Here is a 23358-nt window from a genome sequence, read left to right on the forward strand (position 1 = left end):
GATGGGCTGGTTTGGTATCCAGAACAGGAATGCAGGACAGATGGTGGTAGACTTTAAAAAGACGACGGAAATGGCTGTAGTGAATACTTTCTCCCAGAAGAGACAGAAACACAGAGTGGTTTAATAAGAACCGAGGTATGAGCACACAGGTAGATTACATCTTGTGTAGACGATGAAGTGGGACACTGAGAGAACTGAATACAGTCACCAGGAGTACAGGGAGACTCAGCGTAAAGATAGGTAGATGGGCATATAGTAATTGGTATGATAACTTGGACAATAAGGAGGGAGAGAAGGGTTTATACATGTGGGGAGAGAAACAGTGAGATGTTCAGCAGGATTGGTGATTAGGAAGCGAGATGGAAATGTACTAACAAGTGCAACATGTGTGATAGGAAGATGGACAGGGTACTTTGAAGAGGTGAAGAACGAGGAAAATGAGAGAGAACAAAGAGCATTTTGTGTCTATAACTATATTTTTAGTCTGTTAAAGTATCAAAAAGCATGTCTGCTGAGGAGTTTATTGTTTTGAGTTTAGTAAAAACCTGAAGAATGTTTTTGTGACCGGGAATTGCCAGGCAAAAAAACCTTTTCCAGGTTAATTAAACCCGTCAAAACTAACAATTCTCAACGTTTTTTCATCTGGTAATGCATCAACAAATACCATGTTCACTGATGCTAATTAGTTTTGAGTTTAGTAAAAACTTGATGAATTTTAAGGACATATACACTGGCAATAATGTTTTAATACCATAATTTCCTGTTATATTCAGAACTTCTAACTCTACAAAGAAACCTACTGCACCCTTTTATCTTTAATGGACGTTTAATTGTTGAATAAAAACTGAGTTTAAAATAATAATTGTTATGTTTGTGTTACAGTCCTTATAAAACAAAGATTTTTTAAACGACAGTATCTCCAAATTTTACACCTGCAATGCTACAGTACTTGTATAAAAGTAAAAAATGGCAGCATTATTTGGTTTATACTGCAATTAGATTAATGTGGTTTATTTTAATTGTTAGTTTTATGTAGCACCCTGGAAATAAATTGTTACTCAGTACAGTTTTTGTGTTTTAGTCTTATATGATTAGGTAAACTTATGTCTAGGATATCCCTTATAAATTTACATCAAATCTGTGTATTATCTTCCAGCTTCCTCCAGTTTTCATCAAAAGAATGACAATTTTCTGATTACTGAAAGCAGAGGTTAATTGGGCAAAATGAGTAAAGCTGTCAACAATCATCTACCAGCTGATTCATCACTTTCAACTTTTATGCATAGAGAATAAAGAGAAACAGTTGAGTTTTTATGAAAAATCAGCTTTGAGAATATAACAAAATCAATAAATAGTGACATTTTAATGTCACTTTCTGTAATGCTGTGTTTGTCTTGCCGAACCATCAAGAAAATATTAAAGCTTAGCGGAAAGTATGTTGTAGCAAATGTTTGACCTAAATTCCAAATCCCCGTATGGATTTTCTGGCTCTACAAACTGACAAGATATCAGTGAGCTATAAACTCAAAATCCAAACTCTAATAATACTATCTGAGACTGTACGTCCAAATTTTACAGCAAAAAAAACCCTGATAGAGTCCTGGAAACTTTGTGTCTGGTTGCAGTCAGACTGCATACCACGGTCTAGCACATCTGTGGAACAGCTGCAGAGAGCTGGTTGCAATTAATGCTGAAGAAAAGCACCAGTCATGTATGAATCCATGCATATGGATGAATGTGTGTTCTACCCCTGATTCCATTGGGAAGCCATATGGTTTGGGAGTTCACTGTGAGTTGAAACTGGAGTAACTGTAGCGATAAACCTGGTGACTTTGTAATTTTAATGGGACATTAACTGGTGACACTGAATCCAGGCTGTCATCAGTGAACCTTCACTGACCCCGTGTCACCTCACTACAAAGAAAAATAGGTGACCATAAAACTACAACCTACACAAGCATGACTGCCAGCCTGTAAGTTCAGATTCACACACCAGGTGTAAATTAGGCCTGAGCACAGTTAGATGGAAGAGTCAGACCCCACATTTCATCCAGTAACATACCTACAGGACCTTGCAAGTATACTTATACCCTATACATATTTCCACAATTCATCAGGTTACAATCACAAGCTTGAATATATTTTATTGGAATTTAATATGATAGACCAGTGTAAAGTAGTGCATCAGAAAATATAAAAGAACACTGTTTCTAAAATCTTTTGCATTTAAAAATCTGAAGAATGTGCCATGCCTTCAGCCCAATTTGCCCTGATACCCCTAAATACAATCCACTGCAACCAATTAGAGTCCAATTCTTCTGAAAAAGCACAGGGAGGGCACATTAATACACGTGGGTCACTTGGTGCCTTTAACACACACTGAAGTGGGCCAGGAAAGACCAGATTACAGGACCTCAGCCGTGGTTAATTTTAAGTGTTGATGCTCCTGAGCAGAACATGTTTGAAAACGATTGTTGGAGAATAAGCTGCCAACCACTGTGAACGTTGATGTATTTTTTTATGTCTGTATGACGCAGGCAGTGTACAAGTTAGTAAACAAGCTGCATCATAAAAGACAAAGAAACAAACCTGCAACTTTAATGGCAGCGAAGGATGGTTATATAAAGCATTATCGTGTGGGGGCTAAATACAAATGCATTCCACACTTTTCCGATTGTTAGGAGGAAAATTTGAAAACCAAGTATGTTTTTCCCTGCACTTCACAATGATGCGCTACTTTATTAAATAAAATTAGATTTTTTGACATTTTGAAATGTTAACAAGTTCCGTGAATGTGAAAAGTGCAAGCCACTGTATTCACATGGCTGTAGTTCTGATATCTTGGAAAACATTTATCCTAATCTTTCTTTTCAGGACGTACACTAAGTGCCAATGAATGATAAGGGTTAAGCTTGTAAAATCAACGCATCATAACAGAATAAACATCTAAAGGAATCAGGCTAACCTCTTCAACTTTTGGCAGGTTTTTTGGTGTGTATGTCCACGGCCTTTATCCAATCCATAACTTTTCATGCTATCACACTGCTGATTATAATCGCCTACTAAGTCCTGCTGTGGTAAAGAACCCTCCACGTTGCGGCTGCATGTGTATCTGTTTTTCCTACACCTCTATACGTGGATCATTTGAATATATTGAAAAAAACAACGCAACCTCCGTCTCCAAAATGGCAGAGAACAATCTCCGGTCTCCCTATCTTCCAGAGCCGAGGGGCCGCTTCAGGTGCAAATTGCTGATATATCTAACTCTGAAAGGTTCACATGCCGAAGCACAAGGAAAACTGGCTCACCATCCTGAAGTATATACAGCTATTATCCCAGCACATTAGGAGGAAATGTTCTATTTACGTGTAAATGACAGTAATGTTAATAGGCTCTGATGTGCGTTCAAAGAGAGAAAACAATCAAGTGAAAATAACACCCACAGTTACGAGTCAATACAGCTGTATTCATTAGAGCTACACTGTGAACAAAGCACTTCTGTAAGCGTGGTGGAAATTTACACTTTCTTTTTGCCTTATTTGTTCCTCTCAAAGTGCAATAGAGCACATTTAAATGAATCTACAACTCAACAGTGTCGCTCCCAATATAACACAAAGTCAAATATGACTCATACATAAATATGGTAAGAGTAAAAGTAAAACCACCATATATATCAGGTTGAGTCAAAACATTACATTCAACATCTTAAAAGCATCTTTTGCCACTAAGAAAAACTTTACAGCTTTCACAGTACTTACACCAGATGAACTTTACTCTAAATGTTCCCCAGCATCTGCAGTCTGCACCGAATGCTTAGATCTCTGCTGTAATGACTTGGCATAGACGGTACTCCAGCCTTATAAAACCATCAAGTAGCATGGTGAGTAAAGCCGAGTGGTGCAGGCCAAATGGCTCGAAAAACCATCGCAACCAAGCAAATAATTCATGGAACTACCAAGCACTGAAGAAATTACTGTTATAAATGACTGTAAAGCAACACAACATAAGCAAAAATGATACTGCACATCATTTCTGAAATGTAAGCCATCAGTTTAACCAGTCTTTATGTCTCATTTGTAGGTCTTGGCAGGTTCTGAAGGGAAATTTATCAGGGTCTGGAGTAATACAAACATCTCTAATTATGATTCCAGATAAACTCTTTTATAGTTGGACAACTTCCTCTGCAAGGGGAAAAAAGATGTTAACACGAAATGTCAGTCATATAGGAGAAACCTGGCCAAACTTTCTCTGAGGGTGAAGAAACACAAGGACCACCTGCTCCTCTAGGGGGAACACACTAGCATTTTGAATCCAAGTGAAACTCCTGATGTTTTGATGATTTCGTGTTGAGAAACAGGTCTGAAAGTCTGAGTTGTTGATTGCACTAAACAAGTGAGCAAATCTTTGATTTTTTATGTTACTGGTGGTCCTAATGAAGTAAAGGCAGTGGCTTTACAGCTACATTTACACAAGTTCTGCCACAATTCATCGCTGTCCTCCAGTTTCCCAGAAGATTTTGCTTGGACCTTTGGGAAAATGTGAGCTGGTGCTGCGGAAACATTTGAAACTTTGTTAGTAACTTAAGCCAAGCAGTAGCTCCAACTGCTTTCTAAACTGGTTTGCTGACATTTGCAGCTGTAAATGCTTGAGGGGTGTTGTTTTGGCACTTTCTACATTACATTACATTACCTCTACTTTACTATATAAAGTGTAGAGCTTAAAAATTCACACACTAAAACTATGTGTAGGTCAGAAGTAGGTAAGAAGGTTGAAAACCAAAAAATAAGCAACGCCTCAATATCTGCTTCAATGTATTCATAGTTTCATCTACCGTGATTGTTTCAACGATACATTGTTATTGTTTGAGGTTCTATATTTTGCATTTCTGGAAATGATGTGCTTGTCATGATTAGGGGTTGTTTGGTTTTTGCTTTCGGGTTTTTCCTTATGTTTTTCACTGTTCCAAGTTTTGAATCATGTTTCTGTTTATTTTCCTGGTTTTGTTTTGTCGTCTTGTTCATGTTTTGTCAAATTTGGTTTTTGGATCTGGTTATGCTTTTGCTTCATGTTTTTCTAGTTTGTGTTCAACAGTCTCTGTTTTGCTCCAGTCACGTTTTGTTCTGTTAATTAAGTTTATTCGGTTCACCTGCTTCAAGTTAATCTGTCTCCTTGCTCCACCTGGTTTTCACGCCATATATTCACACCTGTTTTGTTAGTCGTCGCGGAAACATCTCTCATTCTCATGACTTGTTCTCTAACCAAGTCTTGTCTTTTTGATCATGCCATGCCTGTCTTGCCTGCCCTTTTGTTTTGTTCCTGCCTCTTGCTGAGTGTGAGTTTTTGTAATAAAACCTTTTCTTCACTTACCATCACGCTGCCTGCTCGTCTGCATTGTGGGGTCCAATATCAAGTAAACCGTGACAGTGCTACTTTAAAACTGCAGTATTTTCTCACAAATAATATCATTCTGACCACAGTTCAGGCCAGACAAGTAGTAAATTCAGAAATCAGAACTGGTCCCCAAAACTGTTACCAGTGCATCTCTAATTTCACATATTTTAATTATTGTCTTCTTGACTTCCTAAACTCAAAATAGCCCGATGATAGCTGAACATTATGTCTGTCTTGACATTTCCTCTTAGAGCTGGATAAGTCCCACGAGCCTCATCACCTGGGGCCTGAAAGTAATAAAGGCTGCCAACATCATGTGAAAGAGACAGGCAGAGACTTTAGGCTATTGTGAAAAAAAATGAAAATAAACACAAAGTGGGCTTTGAGTCTAATTTTGGTTAAATGCTTTCACGCGTACCAGTTACGTCTCAAAGCTAGATTTATCTTTTTCGGGGGGTTTAGATCAAAACCTTGGTGTCTGGAGGGGAGAGCAAAGATATCAAGAGGGTTTTCCATGCCTCCCCTTCACAAGCCTCCTATTTAACCAGTGAATGGGATCTATTTATATCTGCAGAAAAACCCACTCTCACGTAAAGCAAACTCACAACTTCTCCACTTGGTGAAAAACACAGGACAGCTTTGTGCTGGCTTAAGGTTAGTCTCTGTTTCGAAGCCTTGTGTTCATAAGCTTCCACCGTGGATAAATGTTGTTTTTTTTCTCATTCACTAGAGAAAAGCTTTGCACTGTTAATTGGGTCGTCTTGGTTAGATTTCCACTTTATCCAAATTTCTGATCTGTGGGGCCCCAGATAACCTGCAAAGGGCTCCTTCAGACAGAAAAGCTTCCTATTTTAGTAGCTTTTACCATTTTTCTACAAGCAACGCCAGGCAACTTTCCAACTAAATGTTTGATATTACCTGTCTCCACACTATGTGCTCTATGCCCGTGATAAATCTGAAGAAAAGATCACACCCTGTGTATTTATGCAATCCTTCAAGGTCTCAACAATTCATTCTTCATTCACCTCCAGTCGGCAGAATCTGTTTTTCTCCAGGCAAACCTCAAACCAACAGACCATTCAAACAGTTTTGCATTAAATTTGTTGTGGTTGTTTCAGGCAATAACTAATACATTTTTTTGCCAGAAAAGTCAAGGAGGAGAAAACTATCTTGAGGCATGAAGTGCTGTTTTGGACTGTAAAGAGTGATTGCTCTCATCGCTAAGAGATCCCGACTTCAGCTGCATGGTTGAAACGGTAAAAATGTGAGAAAAGGCCCCGGGTTTGTTTTGCCACAACAAACTGTCTATTTACCTTAAAGACGAACATCTCTCTCCTCAGTATAGCCACAGTGTTGAAGCCTCCGTCGCAGATGTTTGGTATGGCGTTAGGGTGGGATGGCCTGTCTCCTGGGGGGAGCCTCGGAGGTCGCGTCTGCCTGTCGGGTTTGCGGGGGTCCGAGGGAGGATGGGAGCGTGGAGGGGGTGCAGTGGGTAGAGGCTTGGTGGGCTGGGGATTCCTATCAGGGGGTCCTGCAGAAAGTTGGAGAAAATAAATCTCATTTTTCTCATATCTGCAGCATGTTGATTTTTGCCCAAACCAATTTATCTGTAGGGGGGGTGAGGGGGGGAGCGGTGTAATAAATCACTCCTCAACAGATTATAAGGTAAAGATAACGTTCTGATGTTGTAGAGACATTACCAATACTTTATCCGTCAATAGCACAAAAGCTGACATTGAGGAAAATTACAGTTCAGGCAACATTTATGCGATGTGTAAGAAGTCTAACAATAAACAATATTTTATTGCACAATTTCATGCATATTCTTTCATTTTCATTTCACCTCATAGGAGGTGGAAAAATTCCTCTTTTAGAGCATAATTGCTTTTAACAAAATCTCTGGTGGGACAATTACTGATTACTGACAATTACCTCTAAAAAAACTCTTTAAAATAAACACAAATTTTGAATTTTGTAAATGTATCCTAAACTTTATTTGGGTTTATCACTGTATGTAGGAACGTCTAATTCTTAATCCATAACTCCCTGTTTCCCTGGGGTACAAATATGAAGTGACACAGCAGCCCATATCTTTCAGCTATATGGTAAAATCAATATAGAAACGGTTAACCAGACACAAAATCAATGTTCTTCCATGGCCAGTGCCAGTCCCTACACCCAGAACCAATAGAAAACAGTTCTAGCCTTACAAATGTTTTATTATTCCTTTAATTTGGCATTTATTTTCTCACTGAATAAATGTGGGTGAAATAGAGGAAGATTTTCCTTTCATAGTGACATTATATAAAACAAATGCTTGTCAGACATTATGACCAGGGCATATCATAAAAGGCAGCCAAGACTGCATGTGCCCATCTATTCCTAAATTAAACGCCGCTTTAAACCAACCTTCTAAAGCTTTCATCTTCACAGATGCATTCTCTATGATGGTTAGAAATGAAAAAAAATCTAACTCCTTCCTCATTGGATGCCTGAACAAGGCTGAGTGCTACTTTACATTGATGAGGTACATGGGAGAAGGAGTTTGGCGTGTTCATGGGAAAAACAGAGAAAGGTAAAGGAGGCAGAAGGAACGCAAACAAGTGGGTCGTGTGGATGAATAATTGAGCAAATGATGACGCATGAATAACACACTCTGTAACTGTGATATGAGTTGCCATGTGTTGATTGGGGTGACATGGAGTGCCATGTATTAATGCAGGAATAGATGACCGTAATATGAAAGTTGCAAATCAGCATCAGGTTTATTTGCCAAGTTTGTGCACACAAACGAGGAATTTGAATTCAGTTCCACTTTGCTCTCAATGACAACATTTTAAATATAAATATATAAACAAGCAAATAAAAATAAAAGTTTTTGGTAAAAATGTATATTTACTGTGTTTTTACTGAAGAGAAAGAAATGGTTGAATTAGTGTAAAAATGCATGGGATCGATCTGGACACACTGACTGTTAAGTGTTCATCAGCGAAGACACTTATCCGGGATAAGTGGAAGCTAATTTCAGCCGCTTGTAATAATACAATTTATTTCATGGGACCTTTCTCACCACCATAAGAAAACCGTACAATAATACACAATAAAAGAAGCAACAATAAAAAACGATAAAACCATAACGTAAAACAGACAAAACAAAAAAAAAAGACAAAACATTGAAATAGACAGAGCAATAGCCATCAGACGGAATATGCAGTCATAAACAGATGTGTTTTAGAGTTGTGATTTGAAATGAGGAAGTGAATCAATGTTTCTGAGTTGGGATGGTAATGGATTCCAGAAACAAGGAGCAGAGAGAATGAATGCTCTGCTCCCAATGGTGGTGAGACGGGCGGAGGGAACAGACAAGTGTATGGAGGAGGAGAATCCAAGGAAGCGTGAGAGGATGGAAACATGAAGGAGGTTGGACAGTTATGGAGGGGCAAGGCTTGTATCCAGGATCTAGTTCTTTCAGTCATGACCCAGAGCTTACAACCAAAGATGAGGGTAGGAAGGTAGACCAACCAGTAAATTGAGAGCTTCGCCTTTCGGCTCAGCTCTCTTCTCACCACAACAGAACAGCATTGTGTCCACATTACTGCGGCAGCCACATCAATCTGTCTGTCAAATCTCGCTCCATTCTCCCCTTACTCTTCAACAAAACTCCAAGATACTTTAAGATACTGGCATAAGCTTTCCTAGGGAGACTCAGGAGTGTGATCCCCCTGTAATTGGAACACACCCTCCGGTCTCCCTTCTCATGTTCAGGGGCATTGTCCCAGACAGCCACACGACGTTGACGAGGCCACAACTGCCCCACAACATCCAAAGACATGAGTTACTCAGGGCTGATCTCATCCACCTCCAAAGCCTTGCCACCATGGAGTTTTAACCACTTTGGTGAATTCAGCCTGGGTGATGAACGAGTCCGTCTCCAAGTCCTCAGTCTCTGCTTCCACCAGGGAAGGCATGTCAGCAGGGTTGAGGAGACTTCCTTAGCTTGACAGCATCCCTGGATTGCTGCCGCAACAGGCACCTGATCCATCACCTGACTCATCACTGTCCTGGATTAGACCAAGGGGTCCAGCAGAGGGGCTGTGATGACCTTCAGATACTTCAACATCAGCGGATATAAGGACCACAAAAATAAGGGTGACAGGCCTATAGTGATTTAACCCCATGATGGTGCGTTTGCAACAAACAACTCCAGTGACACCCTGTCCTGAAAACACCCCAAACAGTTTAAATGTAGAAGTGTTTTGAAAAAGGAAAGAAACTATTTAACGCCAACAAATGAGGACAATATAAAAATGTACTAAATGGGTCAATCAATACAGAGCAATCATCAACAACAAATAAAACAATTTAAACATTAATTTAGCTGAATTAAGATTCTGCCCAGTTTGTAAAACCCATCAGCTGACCCATGTGATACTGATTCTATTCACTCACTGAGTCAAATCCCCTGAAACACATCCCCGGATTAGTGGGGACAAAGTACTGTGCAGTCATGTAAGCGTGCAGAGATTCAGGGCCTGATAGACATGTCGACAAACTCGCAAATATGCACACATGGTAACATGTTGGCTCAGAGCTGTGGTGACCATGCTGATTCACAGATAACACATGAAAACAGAGGGCAGGAATCTGATCGGTGAACTCAGATAGCTTGCCGTACGGATTACACAGAGAATCTGTGAAATTATGTTTGGATACTGCATATTTGTTCAGCTAAATAAGCCAAGAAAAGGCATGAATGGCTTATAAAGAAAGTAGGACATTACACTCAAAGCATAACAAGGGAAGAATTACCAAAATTCACACTGAGGACCCTTGGCACCCGAACGCAATCCTGCAAAAAAAGTGTTATAAAAAACTTTTTTTTTGTGTGTTGCACTTTAAAAGCTTATACTGTATCTTTTAATCAGCTTTAATTCTAATCAGAACTGGCAATATTTATAATTTTCTTAAATGCCATTCTGTATTTTAAGTAGAAAAATGATAAATATAATTTATGAAGTGCTGTGGAATATTTGGATTGTTTAGAGTGTGTCTCTGTGTGGTTCATCTGGACTATTTCATTTCTATGCAATGATGTCAGAGGTTAGAACAGAAGGGTTCAAATTTAGAGTCCTACACCAGCTCTGTTGTCAAGGCTGGTTATATATGTCCTTTCATGAACATTTTCTACATTAAAATGTCAACCCAGAAGCTAAGATTGAAAAGATCATGCTTGTCTCATTCTAAAATGTTTCTAAAGCCGTAGAAAAGCACTTTATTTACAAATTAAACTAAGATTTTATAAATCCCAAAATGTTTTAAGAAATCTCTGTTTGGTTCATAATTATTTATTTCAGGTTTGACTAGTCAAAGTATTTTAGATGATCCAGACTAAAAAAAAAATATTTTTCTTTAGTGGTGATAGATTATAAATACAGTCAATGTTTATTGTTTTATTTTAAACTCAGGTCCTACCATAGTGTCACACAGATGATTTAAAAGTGATAGGAACTTCTTCAATCATGCGTGGTCAGTTTTAGTGCAATGATAAAATTCAAAATTGTGAAAATCCATCACAGCTTTTGGCACCACATACTGTCTGCACCTCCCAAAAACCTGCTGCTCCGAAAATAAAATTAGGCCATTACATGTTCAGGCACATTCTGTGCTAAAACTCTACTGTGAAACATCACAGAATAATACTACTGAATTATATATTGAAACATAAACACAGCGTCGTGTTTACGATTTACAATTTCATCATGAAACCGATGGTAGAAAAACAGCTCAAACAACCAAGTAACAATCTGAAACAAACAGTTTTTGGTATTTGTAAGAACAGTAAGTTAGAGTTTATCAACATAATCAAAGGATGACTAATTCCTTATTTATAACAATAAATGCTACCATTAATTGCTCGTACCTACCTAACTACTACTTCACGCATGTTTGATGAGGCACTTTAATATCACATGCAATCGCACCCAAAGTGGATCATGGGAAATAAATGTTCACGACTAGGATTCCAAACTCAGAACTTAGCTGTACTGACTCAAGCCTCTCTCAATGATAACTTTAAAAGAACACTGATCTAGTTCTTAATTTGGCAACATCACGATGTATCCTTGTAATCTGAGGATATGGGCAGAAATAGTTTTTAAAAGGGCAGGAGTATGAGAAAAACATTAATTGTCCATGAATTAAAAAAGGAAATATTTTGCTTTAGATCTTTGTATAATCTATGGTAGTGAGTTGAATTTATGAATTTGTTTGTTACTTTTTAATAATTGTGTTCATCAGAGTTTGTAAGAGAAAAATAACTGATCTAGAGAATAAAAAGAACCAAGCGGCAGAGTAGACATAATCTCTGGAATAATAAACACTTCCACAACTTGCAATCTCTCCTCATCATTAGGCAAATCTAACTGGTGTCTAAAATCCCAGAATTGCTTGTTTCACTCTCCACACTCCCACTGACTACAAATAAAAAGACCCCCCATCACTCCCTCATTCTACAACTCTGTCTTCATCTGGACCTTCACCTAGTCAAGTCTTCTGTTTGTAATCCATCTTTACACCTGCCACCTTGTCCCTGTTTTGTTCCATCAGTTGATCAGTGTTGCCACAAGGAAGAAAACCAGGCCATCTGCAGCAGGGTAGAAACAAGGCTGAGGAGCTGCCATCACTCATTCTGCCCTTCAGCTCTTGGAAAAACGGAGGAGGAGGGAGGAGAGGAGACAAGTAAAACATGAGAGGGATGAGATGAGATTTGATCGCTTGCCCGGGTCAGTCATTCCCACATGGGCCTGCCCATATAGGCAGATGGCAGGTTGTTTTCTGTGAGTGTGTGTTCCCTGAGTTGTCTCAGCAGAGTGGGACTAGTTTACAACAACGACAGCTGTAACTGACAACACCGTCACTTTCCATCAACTGGGTTCCACAAGTCAGACAGATTGGCGGTCGAGACGGGATAAACACTCGAGTTAAAACAAATATTCAAATAAGTACTTTATCTTTCACGTTAGATTAAAAGAAAACATCTAGTCAGAGGTTATGTGCCAAAAATAAGGAACTTTGCTGGTGCTTACATAAATCCTTCACCATTTAATTGAATTTCACACTTCTGCCCTCTAGTTCTATCAGCTTTATGATTAGACAAAGCTCTCTGCAATCACTGTCAATTCAAAATGGGTATCAGCAAAGAGTGTGTACTGTAGGCACTGCAGTAATGAAGAAGCCTGGGGTATTAAAGTTAGATATTCATCTTTGATGTAATCTGTGTGTGAAGAGATTTTCCGATCTAATGGTTGGAAACCAGCAACGTCTTTTTCAGCACTAAGGAGCAAGTTAAGGTATTGTGGCCTCTTACAAATTACTGTGACAGAAAAGCAGTAGCTTATCATATTACAGGTAATAATAGTAATTCATTTTTTATTTGCCATTTCATATACATCAAACATATATGATAAAACATAATTGCTTTTCTCCTGCTTAGAGGATAATAGGTAAGTAGTACCTTTAGATGTATGAGATTAAACAGCTTAAGAGTGAAGCTGAAATTCTCCAGTCTCTTAAGGTTTAAGTATCACAGAAATGTATCTAAGAAATCTGAAATTGGAAAGCAATGTCTCTACAGCAGGCTGCTCCCAGTCCCCATGGGAATCAGCTGCTCTACTGCTATTTGGGAGGCGGGAGTCCCAACCAATATCTTTAAAGTTTTCCGATTTCATCTCGGAGATGCACACACATGAGGACACGCAGACGCAGGCTATACAGCAGGTGCACCACTATATCACCCGTATGTAAAGATGTTAGCTGCTGGCACGTTAGCATCAGGCAGGCCCACAACACAGTTACAAAGGCACTGAAGTAGCCTCCACAACTTTCAATTTGTTTTTATGACCACATGTTGGGTTTACGGAGTGACATACAGATAAGATACAAACCAGCATGAGAATGAACCTTTTAGACACTAAAGTTAGATTCTAGGACTGTAATTGATGATCCCATCTCTGGAGTGGTTTAGCACCTAGTTATCAGGAAAGAGCGTTTCTATCCGTGTTGAAACTGATGAGTCCTCTATAGCGCCTCACACGTATGGAGTCCCTCAAATATTTATTGTAGGTCCTCTTCTATCTTCCCTGTACTTATCTCCGCTTGGATTCAATCTTTAAAAAATGGTATTGCGTTCCATGTTTATTCTGATGATAGCCAAATTTATATGTCACTGAAGTGAGAAAATTGATATTCTACAAGTCCACTGCATGTGTGCATTAAATAAACTAAGGCATGGAAATCAATTTATTTTCCGGACTTTAATGACAGTAAGACCTTCCCATCATGTTTGGACTTATGGATACCTCCAGACTTGCTGTTGTTGAGTCAACATTTAAAACCAGTTGCAACAAACTCCGGTATAAGGCTTAAGATCAGTTTTAATCTTGATACACAGGTTAGCTCAGTGGTCAAGTCCAGTTTCTATCAACTCAAGACGACTTACAAAAGCTGCACTGTTTCTTTCTTGGCATCACTTTGAGATTTTATTCAAGCCGTTTCTTACAACTTTGACTACAGTACTTGTTTGTCTACAGCTAGTGCAAATTGCTAAAGCTTGGTTGCTAAATTGTCCAGAAAAATGCGAGCACATAATCCCAGTTTTGCCATCACTTCACTGGCTTATGTTTTGTTTATAAAGTTGATTTTAAAATTCTTCTTTTTATTTTTAAATGTCTTTGTGCTTCAACCCTGTGGTCCTTAAAGTTTTCTCAGGTCAACGGATCAGCAATTGTTGGTCGTTTGTAAAGCAAAGAGAAAACTTAGAGGTGATCGTGCTTTCTCTGTCACTGCCTCTAAACTGTGGAATAAATCACAGTTGCACATCAGACAGGCATCTGACTCATTTAATGTTTTGACTCTTAAAAACATATATTTTTTCCCATGTTGTTTGGTGTTGACTTTTACTGTGGATTTCTTTGGATTTATGTCATAATTTATCATGTTGAATTGTCAACTGTGCTGTTTCTAAGCACTATACAAGTAAAATCTCTCTGGATCTCTAGTTCAAAATCTAAAATTACTCAAACTGATAAAACTTGGACAGAAGGTTGTTGTTTTTATTACCAGCCAGGGTCTTTCTGCATGGAGTTTGCATGTTTCACCTGTGCATGTGTGGGTTCTCTGTAGGTACTCTGGCTTTCTCTCACCAACCAAATGTATGCATGTTAGTTTAATTGGCCATCCCAAATTGACTAGGGTGTCCTGGGTGTACCCCACACCTCGCCTGATGACCGCTGGGGATAAGCAAGATTTACTGCATTGTGTTAAAAATCCCTGAAGCTAAAAGGATCTGGAGAGAAATCATGACACTAGTCAGTATGCTGTTGGCTCCCTCGTACATTATCTGCAGTTTGCCAAGTCCTTCAATTCAATGTGTCATCACACACCTACTCCTTTATTCATATCAACATGCAGATAAAGTTTCAAAGTCTGTTGTGTCAGTGGTTGGCAGGTTTACTTTTTTAATTATAATCAAGCTGGATGGGGGACCCTTACCGTAAATCTTCTGGATTCCCATCAGGTCATCCATGGGAAGTTTGAAGTTGTCCGTGTCCATGTACTGATAAAACGGAGCCATGATGGCTGTGGGATCATTGGAGTGCTCGAGGCCCAGTGCGTGGCCAAGCTCATGGACGGCTACCAGGAACAAATCGTTACCTGGGAACAGAAATGAGAGGTGGGAGTGAGCAGAAAAATGGAGTAGCTCTGTGTTCAGTGGTGCTTTTGCTGCTGCTGGCAGTGAATTGTTTTGAAGCATCTTATGTCTCTCACATGCAAATGTAGATGAATAAAAATCTTGGCTGGCCTTAGGGGCTCTTTTTTTTGGTCACCTTACAGCTGGTCAGGTTGCACCTGTTCTGATTGGCAGTGCCAGAGTAGCTGGTGGAAATTCAGTCAACTTTTCCAAGTTCTGTACTGACTGCTGAAAAAAAGATGCCATAACAAGAATAGTTTTTTGTATTTCACATTTAGAAGGTAAAGCAGTCCCTGTATGGCTCTAAAGTGACCAAGGACAGATGCTCTACTTTCACTGCACTGAATTCCTAAACCTTTATTAGACCCGTATATGAATACATCCAAAACTCCGCATTACTGGGCACAGAAAATTTTTTACTCGGTCATTAGCCTTAAGCAGAGGTACACCAATGACATTTTGAGACAGAGAAAGTGGATTTTATTGGGATCTAATATGATAGATCGACACAAAGTAGTCTTTTATTTTACAAATAAAAATTTTAAAAGAGTGGCACCCACTTACATTCAGACCCACTAATTCTGATACCCCTAAATAAAATCTAGTTTAACCTTTACAGTCACTTATTTAATAAATCAGCAAATGAATAAAACAGTTGAACTAGATTTGTTTAGGTGTACCAGAGTAGTCTTTTCTCAGTGTCATAAGCCAAAACCTCCTTGTTTCCATTTTGCATCTAACATATTGAATAATATTTACTGTGATGGTCAAATGTGGGAAATGTGATTTAGCTTTTTAACATTAAAATGCTGCCCCATCTGTGCTCCCTAGCTCCCACCTTGCCTTATTTTAACCAATATCTCTCTTTCTTATCACACTAGACAGGGATGGAAAAAAAGCATCACTTATTTATGGCAATTCCTAGTAAAGCGAGGCACTTATCGGCTGCAAATCTGTCACATGAATAACACATCAGCAAATGGACCCACCAATTCAGATCACTTCCAAGCAGGAACAGAATTTATGAACTGGGCCAGCTCACGCAAATGGCTTTAATTAGGACACTCTGAGTGATACTTGACTCCATAAATGTCAGTGAGTCTTTACAGGCTTGATGGGAAGTCCTCCACAGCCAAAAAGTAGAAAATTTACACAAGCTTGTAACCAGGAACAAGCACCTGGAGACGTGCTTTATGTCAAACAAAGAGAGGCGGAGACTTTTAATATCTGTGGAGGCAGGAAAATAAAAGTGTTCAATGAAGTTTTGAACATCAAAACATCTGTCTTACAGAGAGACTGTAATTCATAGCTAGCACACTGGGACAGATGACTGGCTCAATAACTGTGTATAAAAGTGCAGAGTCTTATCTGAGGCTGTAGACTTTTTATACAGAAAAAATACATTTTGTCCTCCACACTCAGATAGGGTTGCAAAGGATCTTAGTTGTAATTTCATGAAGGTTAGAGACAAGATCTATATATTATAAAATGTGAAATCATTTTGACTTTATAATCACACCTGGGCATGGGTCAGTTTCAGGTATCAACAAAGCACAGCCATGGTTTTTAAAATATCAAAAATATACCTTCTACTGTTCCTGAGGTAGCCCAAGTTTTTTCAGTAGTAGGAGAATAGAGCACCCTCCCCCACCTATTGCTGAAATATTTTAGCTTGCTAAAAACAGGGACTGTCTTAGGTTTGGTATTAAAGGATCACAATTCATTTATCATTTTAAGCTAACTCTATTTTGAAGCTAAATTTAGCAACAAACTATGAGTCAGCATGTGTGTAATGTTAACAGCACGATGTAAGGCTCACTAACTTTACTAATCGACAATTTCACATCAGCCTGCCTGGCACTCAAAATTATTTTTAAACAAAGAGAATGTTGGGAAAAAAGTAATAACAGGCGCATTTACTGTACAAAAGGGCTGCAAGATATCAGAAAACTTAAAATAGCAATATTACTGATGGGTTTTGCAAGGTCGATGTTAAGTAACGCTCATTTTTCTGAAGGCTTTCCTTTCTTTACCATCACCCACGGCCCCACCACTCACCTTGAGCTTTAGCATCTTTGTCACAAAGATTCATATCAGGTAAATCTTTTCTAAAATTAAGTATTAATGTGTTCATCAAAATAAAATAAAAAAACAGATTTTGTTATAGCTGTTACAACCAATTATGTCGATATCTGCTACACTTTTTCCAAAAATATTAAAAATATTGGGTTCTTATTTTTTTAAACAAACGAAAATAGATGCTCTTAAACATTTTTGTTCAAATAGAATATGAAACAATTGTATTTTGTCCTTGGTGTATCATACTGTCAGAATCTCCTAATAACCCATGCCCAATCATACATAAACAAAAATGAAATGAACTGCTAGAACAGTTCATCTTTAAATGGCTTATGAAACTATAATGTTGATTGTTTAGCCTCACTGGTGTGTTCAGTCAAGCTAAAATGTTTTTATAAAATATATTTTCCAGGTTGCATTTCAACATAGTGCAGGAGGTACCATCCACATTTTTTGTGCTTTTTGCTTTAAGCATCAAATTTATATTCCACTCCTGCAGTTACAGGCTTGGTCATGTTTTTGTTTCCGGCTTAGGTATTGCATACATTTTCTGATGTGATTGTTTACTTAATTTATTATTTATTACTATCCACAAACAGTACAGACAACAAAGAAAATGTACACACTAAACATGGCCTGGTAACCGGTATAAAAATATACAAAAGGTTTTCATACAGTTTGAAATGTGTAATGTAAGATCCTGTCCCCCTACCTTTTGCTGCACACTGCCAATCAGATGGCTGAAGTCCACTACATTTCTTTTTTTTTTTTTTACCACAAATTCAAATTTGGCATTTTTGGCCATGTTTGATAAACGTATATTACAAAGAGCAGACAAATAAAAAGGTATATTATTTTGTCCTAAAAAGGAAATTTGAGGTTTTTATTTGGTAAAGTCTGTGTCAAAATTACAATACATATATATGCCATAGATTATTCTAACTAATAATTAATATGCTATGTTATTCTGGAATAGGAGGGAACAATTGTTGCTTTTGTGTTTCAAATAACAACAGTAACATCTTGTCATACAGCTTCGATTTAAATGTAGGGTAAATACAGCGTTAATTCAAGGCTAGGTTACAATGAGAATCTCATAAGGCCTATGCCTATTGCACACAATACATTTATCAATGCAAATAGCTGTAGAGGCCATTAATAAGACCTGTTTTGTATATTTTTTTCCCTTTTAAAAAACAAATTAGGTAAAAAATACATGCCAGCACTGTGAAGTCAGATTCAACACTTGCTCGTGTCACATCAGGGGCCCAAAACGATTGATGGGCTGCCTCTGTCGTTCTCCATCTCAGTCTCCTGTCAGCCTCAATGTGTCATGGTTCAGCTTTGAGGTCAGCTTTGTCACTTTGTTTCAGTCACTTATGTAGCTCAAAGTGTAGACAGGATGTCACATCGGCCCCCCGGGGCCATAAGTACAACTAATTATCGACTGATGGGTTTACTACATGGACATGAAAAGCACAGAAGGGTGGGTAGAAGATGATGCGGATTAAGGAGGATAAAAGACACAAAGAGTAAGGGGAGTGTAAACAAGAGAGATGAAAAAAGTGGAAAAAGGTTTGGCCACGAAGAGGCAGATGAGTGGGAGGAAAAGATTCTGGAGTGGATGAACTAAGTGATAAAAAGGTGGGGTAAACTAAGGAGAAAGGGCGTTAGGAGTGATATCTATGTGAGGAAAAGTGGGTAAAAAACCCTGAAAAAATTGAGACAAGGAAAATGATGAGGCTCGGCTCAATTTATCTTGTACAAGGTTCTTGTGTTGGTGCGATCACAAAAGATAGAGAAGATGAATTATACAACTCTAACCTTTGACCGAAGCATTTATAACATCATCCACCAGTCAGGGAACCCAAACACAAACGTAAGGCAGAAAATAGAGGCTACATAAACAATGCATGACATGAAATGCATCACAGAGATACCCAGGTCCTGTGTGGCAACCCAGTCAACAACATTTCGTCTCATTTTTGTTTTCTTGTCGTTCAGAAGCAAGAGCGCTTGTCAAACGGTGATTCATCATCCATATATCTACTGGTTTAGCATAAAATAAGCTCCTATTTAAAGCATGAAAGCTATTTTTGAAGAGGAAAAATTGTGAAAAATTACCACTGGCTAAATTATTATTATGCGGTTTATTTTTTGTTATGTAAAGTGGGCAATGATCACAGTGGCAGCCTGAGGCAGCCGCAGTCTAGCTGACACTCAGCTTAGGATAGGTCAAGGTTGCTGCTAATGAGATAGTGTAGCTGAGAAGATAGAAAAAAAGAGTGATAAAGAGGAAGGAAGATGGAGTTGAAGAGGAAAGAGGCTGGAGATTTATGATCACATGTACCTTGCTCTGCCTTTCCCCACCGGCCTCACAGGAAAGTAAACAGGACTTTTGATTAGAAACCTGAACCCTCTGGCTGGCTGTTCTCCATTATTTACCTGCTCCCAGTGCGTGCTACTGCTGCTGCAAACCTTCAGCTGGTTGGAGCCGCGAACCTGACATGGCAAGACTGGATATGAGACATAACCACACAAATAACAACAAAGGGGCTCACAAATCACATGCCGGGGCTCTTGTCGATGCCGTTAGGTGGCAGTAATAACCCAGGCTGTCAGCAGGTGCCTTCAGGAGCCCGTAACGCTGCCTAAGCGGCCCCCTTGGTTCACCTCATACATGACATGCAACAAAAGAAAAAAACACAGGTTGCCCAGCAGGCTGCCTCTGAACTTGCTATGTTTCTCTTTTAAATACTCAATGCACACATTTATCTTTTTTTGTCTCATGTGAGCAAATCTACCAAGCTACCAAGTTTCCAACAACACTTCCCCATGTGGGATTACCATCATTCTAAAGATAAAAAACAGTAACTACAGCTGTTCCTCGTATATCTGTTGTGAAGAGGGCATCTAGCAGAGATGAGAAATGTCAAATTCCTCCACGCTTTTTGTAGAAAAACAACTTCTGCTGTTAGTCTGTTTCATGCCGGCCAAGAGTTAGCAAACATAAGCACTCCCTTTGTCCAAGAGGAGCTCAGATGTTTTCCCCATTGTTTAGCTCCCACAAGTCCCCACTGCGGCTGACACTGCACTTTCAGGAAAGGACATGGAAAAGGCGTCCAGCATAAATTGATTTTATTTTTCCAAATGTTTCTGCTGGTTTGGTTAGGTACTGCATTTTCTGACATACAACCTCTTACATTTCTTGTAATTCCATTGCAAAGCAAGTAGAATACCACAAAAGGATAATCTGCTTCACTGGGATTAGTCAACAGAAAACTGTCAAAAAAACAACAAAACGCTAAATAGAAGAAGAGTATTATTGTTAGATATTGAGTAGATTATACAAGTTGTGATAAATTCACTTTTTCCTCCATCTGGCTCTTCTGTCATCATGACGCCTCCAACACTTCATGGACCTTTAGTATCTTTAGTATCTATCAACTGAGTGAAATATTAGCATCTACTGCAGGAAAGGTCAATCCATCAAGCTCAATATATCATTAACATTAATTTCTGATACTTGGAATGTTAATATTACACACACTAATATTGCGATATTGCCCCGCCTCCCGCCCATAGACTGCTGGAGATAGGCACCAGCTCCAAGAGTACAGAGTCAGTGGCCCTTTATTAGGGGCCATCCGCTCTGTGTACTAGCGGAGCAGGAGATTGGTCCGCATTGCCGGCACCAAGTCGGACCTGTTCCCGGTGCATGTTGGATGCCAGGGTATTGGAGAGGAGAGTCCGGCTGATAGTCGAACCTCGGCTTCAGGAGGAGCAGTGTGGTTTTCGTCCCGGCTGTGGAACACTGGACCAGCTCTATACCCTCTACAGGGTACTCGAGGGTTCATGGGAGTTTGCCCAACCGGTCCACATGTATTTTGTGGACCTGGAGAAAGCATTTGACTGTGTCCCTCGTGATGCCCTGTGAGGGGTGCTCCAGGAGTATGGAATTGGGGGCCCTTTACTAGAGGCCATCCGATCTCTGTACAAGCGGAGCAGGAGTTTGGTTCGCATTGCCGGCACTAAGTCGGACCTGTTCCCGGTGCATGTTGGACTCCGGCAGGGCTGCCCTTCGTCAGCGGTCCTGTTCATAACTTTTATGGACAGGATTTCTAGGTGCAGTCAAGGGCCGGAGGGGGTCTCGTTTGGGGACCAGTGGATTTCGTCTCTTCTTTTTGCAGATGACGTGGTCCTGCTTGCCCCTCTAGCAACAACCTACAGCATGCACTGGGGCGGTTCGCAGCCAAGTGTGAAGCGGCTGGGATGAAGATCAGCTACTCCTAGTCCGAGGTCACGGTTCTTGACTGGAGAAGGGTGGCTTGTCCTCTTCAGGTTGGAAGGAAAGGACTCCCTCAAGTGTAAGAGTTCAAGTATCTCGGGGTCTTGTTCACGAGTGAGGGGAGAATGGAGCGTGAGATCAACATACAGATCGGTGCAGCTGCCGCAGTAATGTTGACGCTGTGCTGGAAAGCAAAGCTCTTTACCGGTCGGTCAATGTTCCTACCCTCACCTATGGGCAGGAACTTTGGGGAGGAGCTCAGAGTAAAGCCTCTACTCCTCCACATTGAGAGGAGTCAGTTAAGGAGGCCTGCTAGGAGGCATCTGGTACCAAACGCCTTCCTCAGGAGGTGTTCCAGGCACATCTCACTGGGAGGAGGCCCAGAGGATGGCCCACAACACGTCGGAGGGACTATGTCTCTTGGCTGGCCTGTGAACGCCTTGGGCTCCCCCTGGAGGAGCTGGAGGAGGTTGTCTGAGGAGAGGGAAATCTGGGCGTCTTTACTGACTATGCTGCCCCCACGACCCCATCCTGGATGAAGCGGAAGACAACGAGTACAAGTACAAGCTTGAGAACTCTTTTAATAAGAATGACCCTTTATTGACAAGTAGTGTGTAGATTAAGTTTATGTTTTATTTCTTTAGTATTTAGTACATTGGTAGCAAATAGACATTAGCTGATCATTGGTAGAATTGGTTTGTGTCACATTACATATTTCCTTTAAAATCCTTAGTTAAAAGTGTTATATTCCATGTTACTTTTTTTCACTTTAATATATAAAAATCCTGAGAAAGGTTAGGGATTGACAAAGTATGATATCGTTTATGAGACCAATTTATTTATTTACATTATTAGAGTGTAATGTAGATTGATTATAATCTGGTGAAGCTCCTACAATCACATATGATTGTATAATTTGCTGACTGAGAGCTCAACAGCATGGCAGGAAAAGGAAAATGAAGAACCCGGAGAAGGAATACTAAAACAAGGTGCTTGTTCAGGGCCGGATGTCATAAAATGTCAAGCAACCTTGACCATGAGGCAAGCCTGAGATACAGTTTTTCAAGTAAGAGGTAAAATCAGATTCTAAAAGTGGCAGCCCAAACAATGAACCACACAGGGAAGTCTGTGTGGAGAGTGCTCGGCTGTCCAGGAGTGCTGCGCTGTACTGAAAAGAAGCCAGAGGATCTCAGTTCAGTGGTCTGGTGCCTGGCTCAAAGGGGCCCGAGGCACGCACTCTGCTCGCTGTCCAACCAGAGCTGTGTGCCTGATTTGACAGAGTGACCATTGTTAGGGATTTAACCAAAGCACAATGGTTACATTCTGCTCCTTTTATTATTACACTCTCTCTGCTTCTAAAAACCCTCACAGGACATAAACATAACACGCAGAATGCCATTTGGTGTATTTTCCCAACTTTGAACACTACCAGTGATAACACAGGCTTTCAGAGATGATCTTCCTCCTAAAAATATCTTTAAAAATCTTCTTACCTTCTGAACTAGTGAAAAGAAATCAGAATTGGTTTCAAAAAAGGCTTGTTCTATTATTTTAACATAGGAAAAACTGTATTTATCTGCATGCATATTAAGTATGTGAAGAAAAAGGCAATCTGTTGTTCCTTTTTCTTCTCTTTGCCCGTCGTGTTGACACTGATCGAGCGACACTTGTGCTGCCGAATCTATTACACTTAATTCTCACGAGCTTGTCAGAGAACAAAACGCCCACAGACGAGAGCCCCATATGCACATCGGAGTAATTATTTATTTACAAAGACTTCTGCGGAATGAAATCCGGTGAATGGAAGGCCGCCGTTCACCGTGGTAAACTAATTTAAAGAAAAGAGTGACAC

The 23358-nt window shown here is 39.6% G+C and overlaps 1 protein-coding gene across 2 annotated transcripts in view; it reads right to left on the reverse strand.

The window, feature by feature from the left end:
• The window catches only part of LOC124857944 (matrix metalloproteinase-16-like), an 86966-nt gene that overhangs the window by 18731 nt on the left and 44877 nt on the right, over window positions 1–23358 (reverse strand). For both annotated transcript variants that reach the window (XM_047349549.1, XM_047349550.1), the window contains 2 exons: window positions 14941–15102; window positions 6705–6922 (listed from right to left, as the gene is read on the reverse strand). In XM_047349549.1, the coding sequence (XP_047205505.1) occupies window positions 6705–6922; window positions 14941–15102 (380 nt within the window). The remainder of the gene's footprint in view (window positions 1–6704; window positions 6923–14940; window positions 15103–23358) is intronic.

This window comes from Girardinichthys multiradiatus, chromosome 21 (genome assembly GCF_021462225.1).
Source record: "Girardinichthys multiradiatus isolate DD_20200921_A chromosome 21, DD_fGirMul_XY1, whole genome shotgun sequence".
In the NCBI taxonomy this organism is placed as follows: domain Eukaryota; kingdom Metazoa; phylum Chordata; class Actinopteri; order Cyprinodontiformes; family Goodeidae; genus Girardinichthys; species Girardinichthys multiradiatus.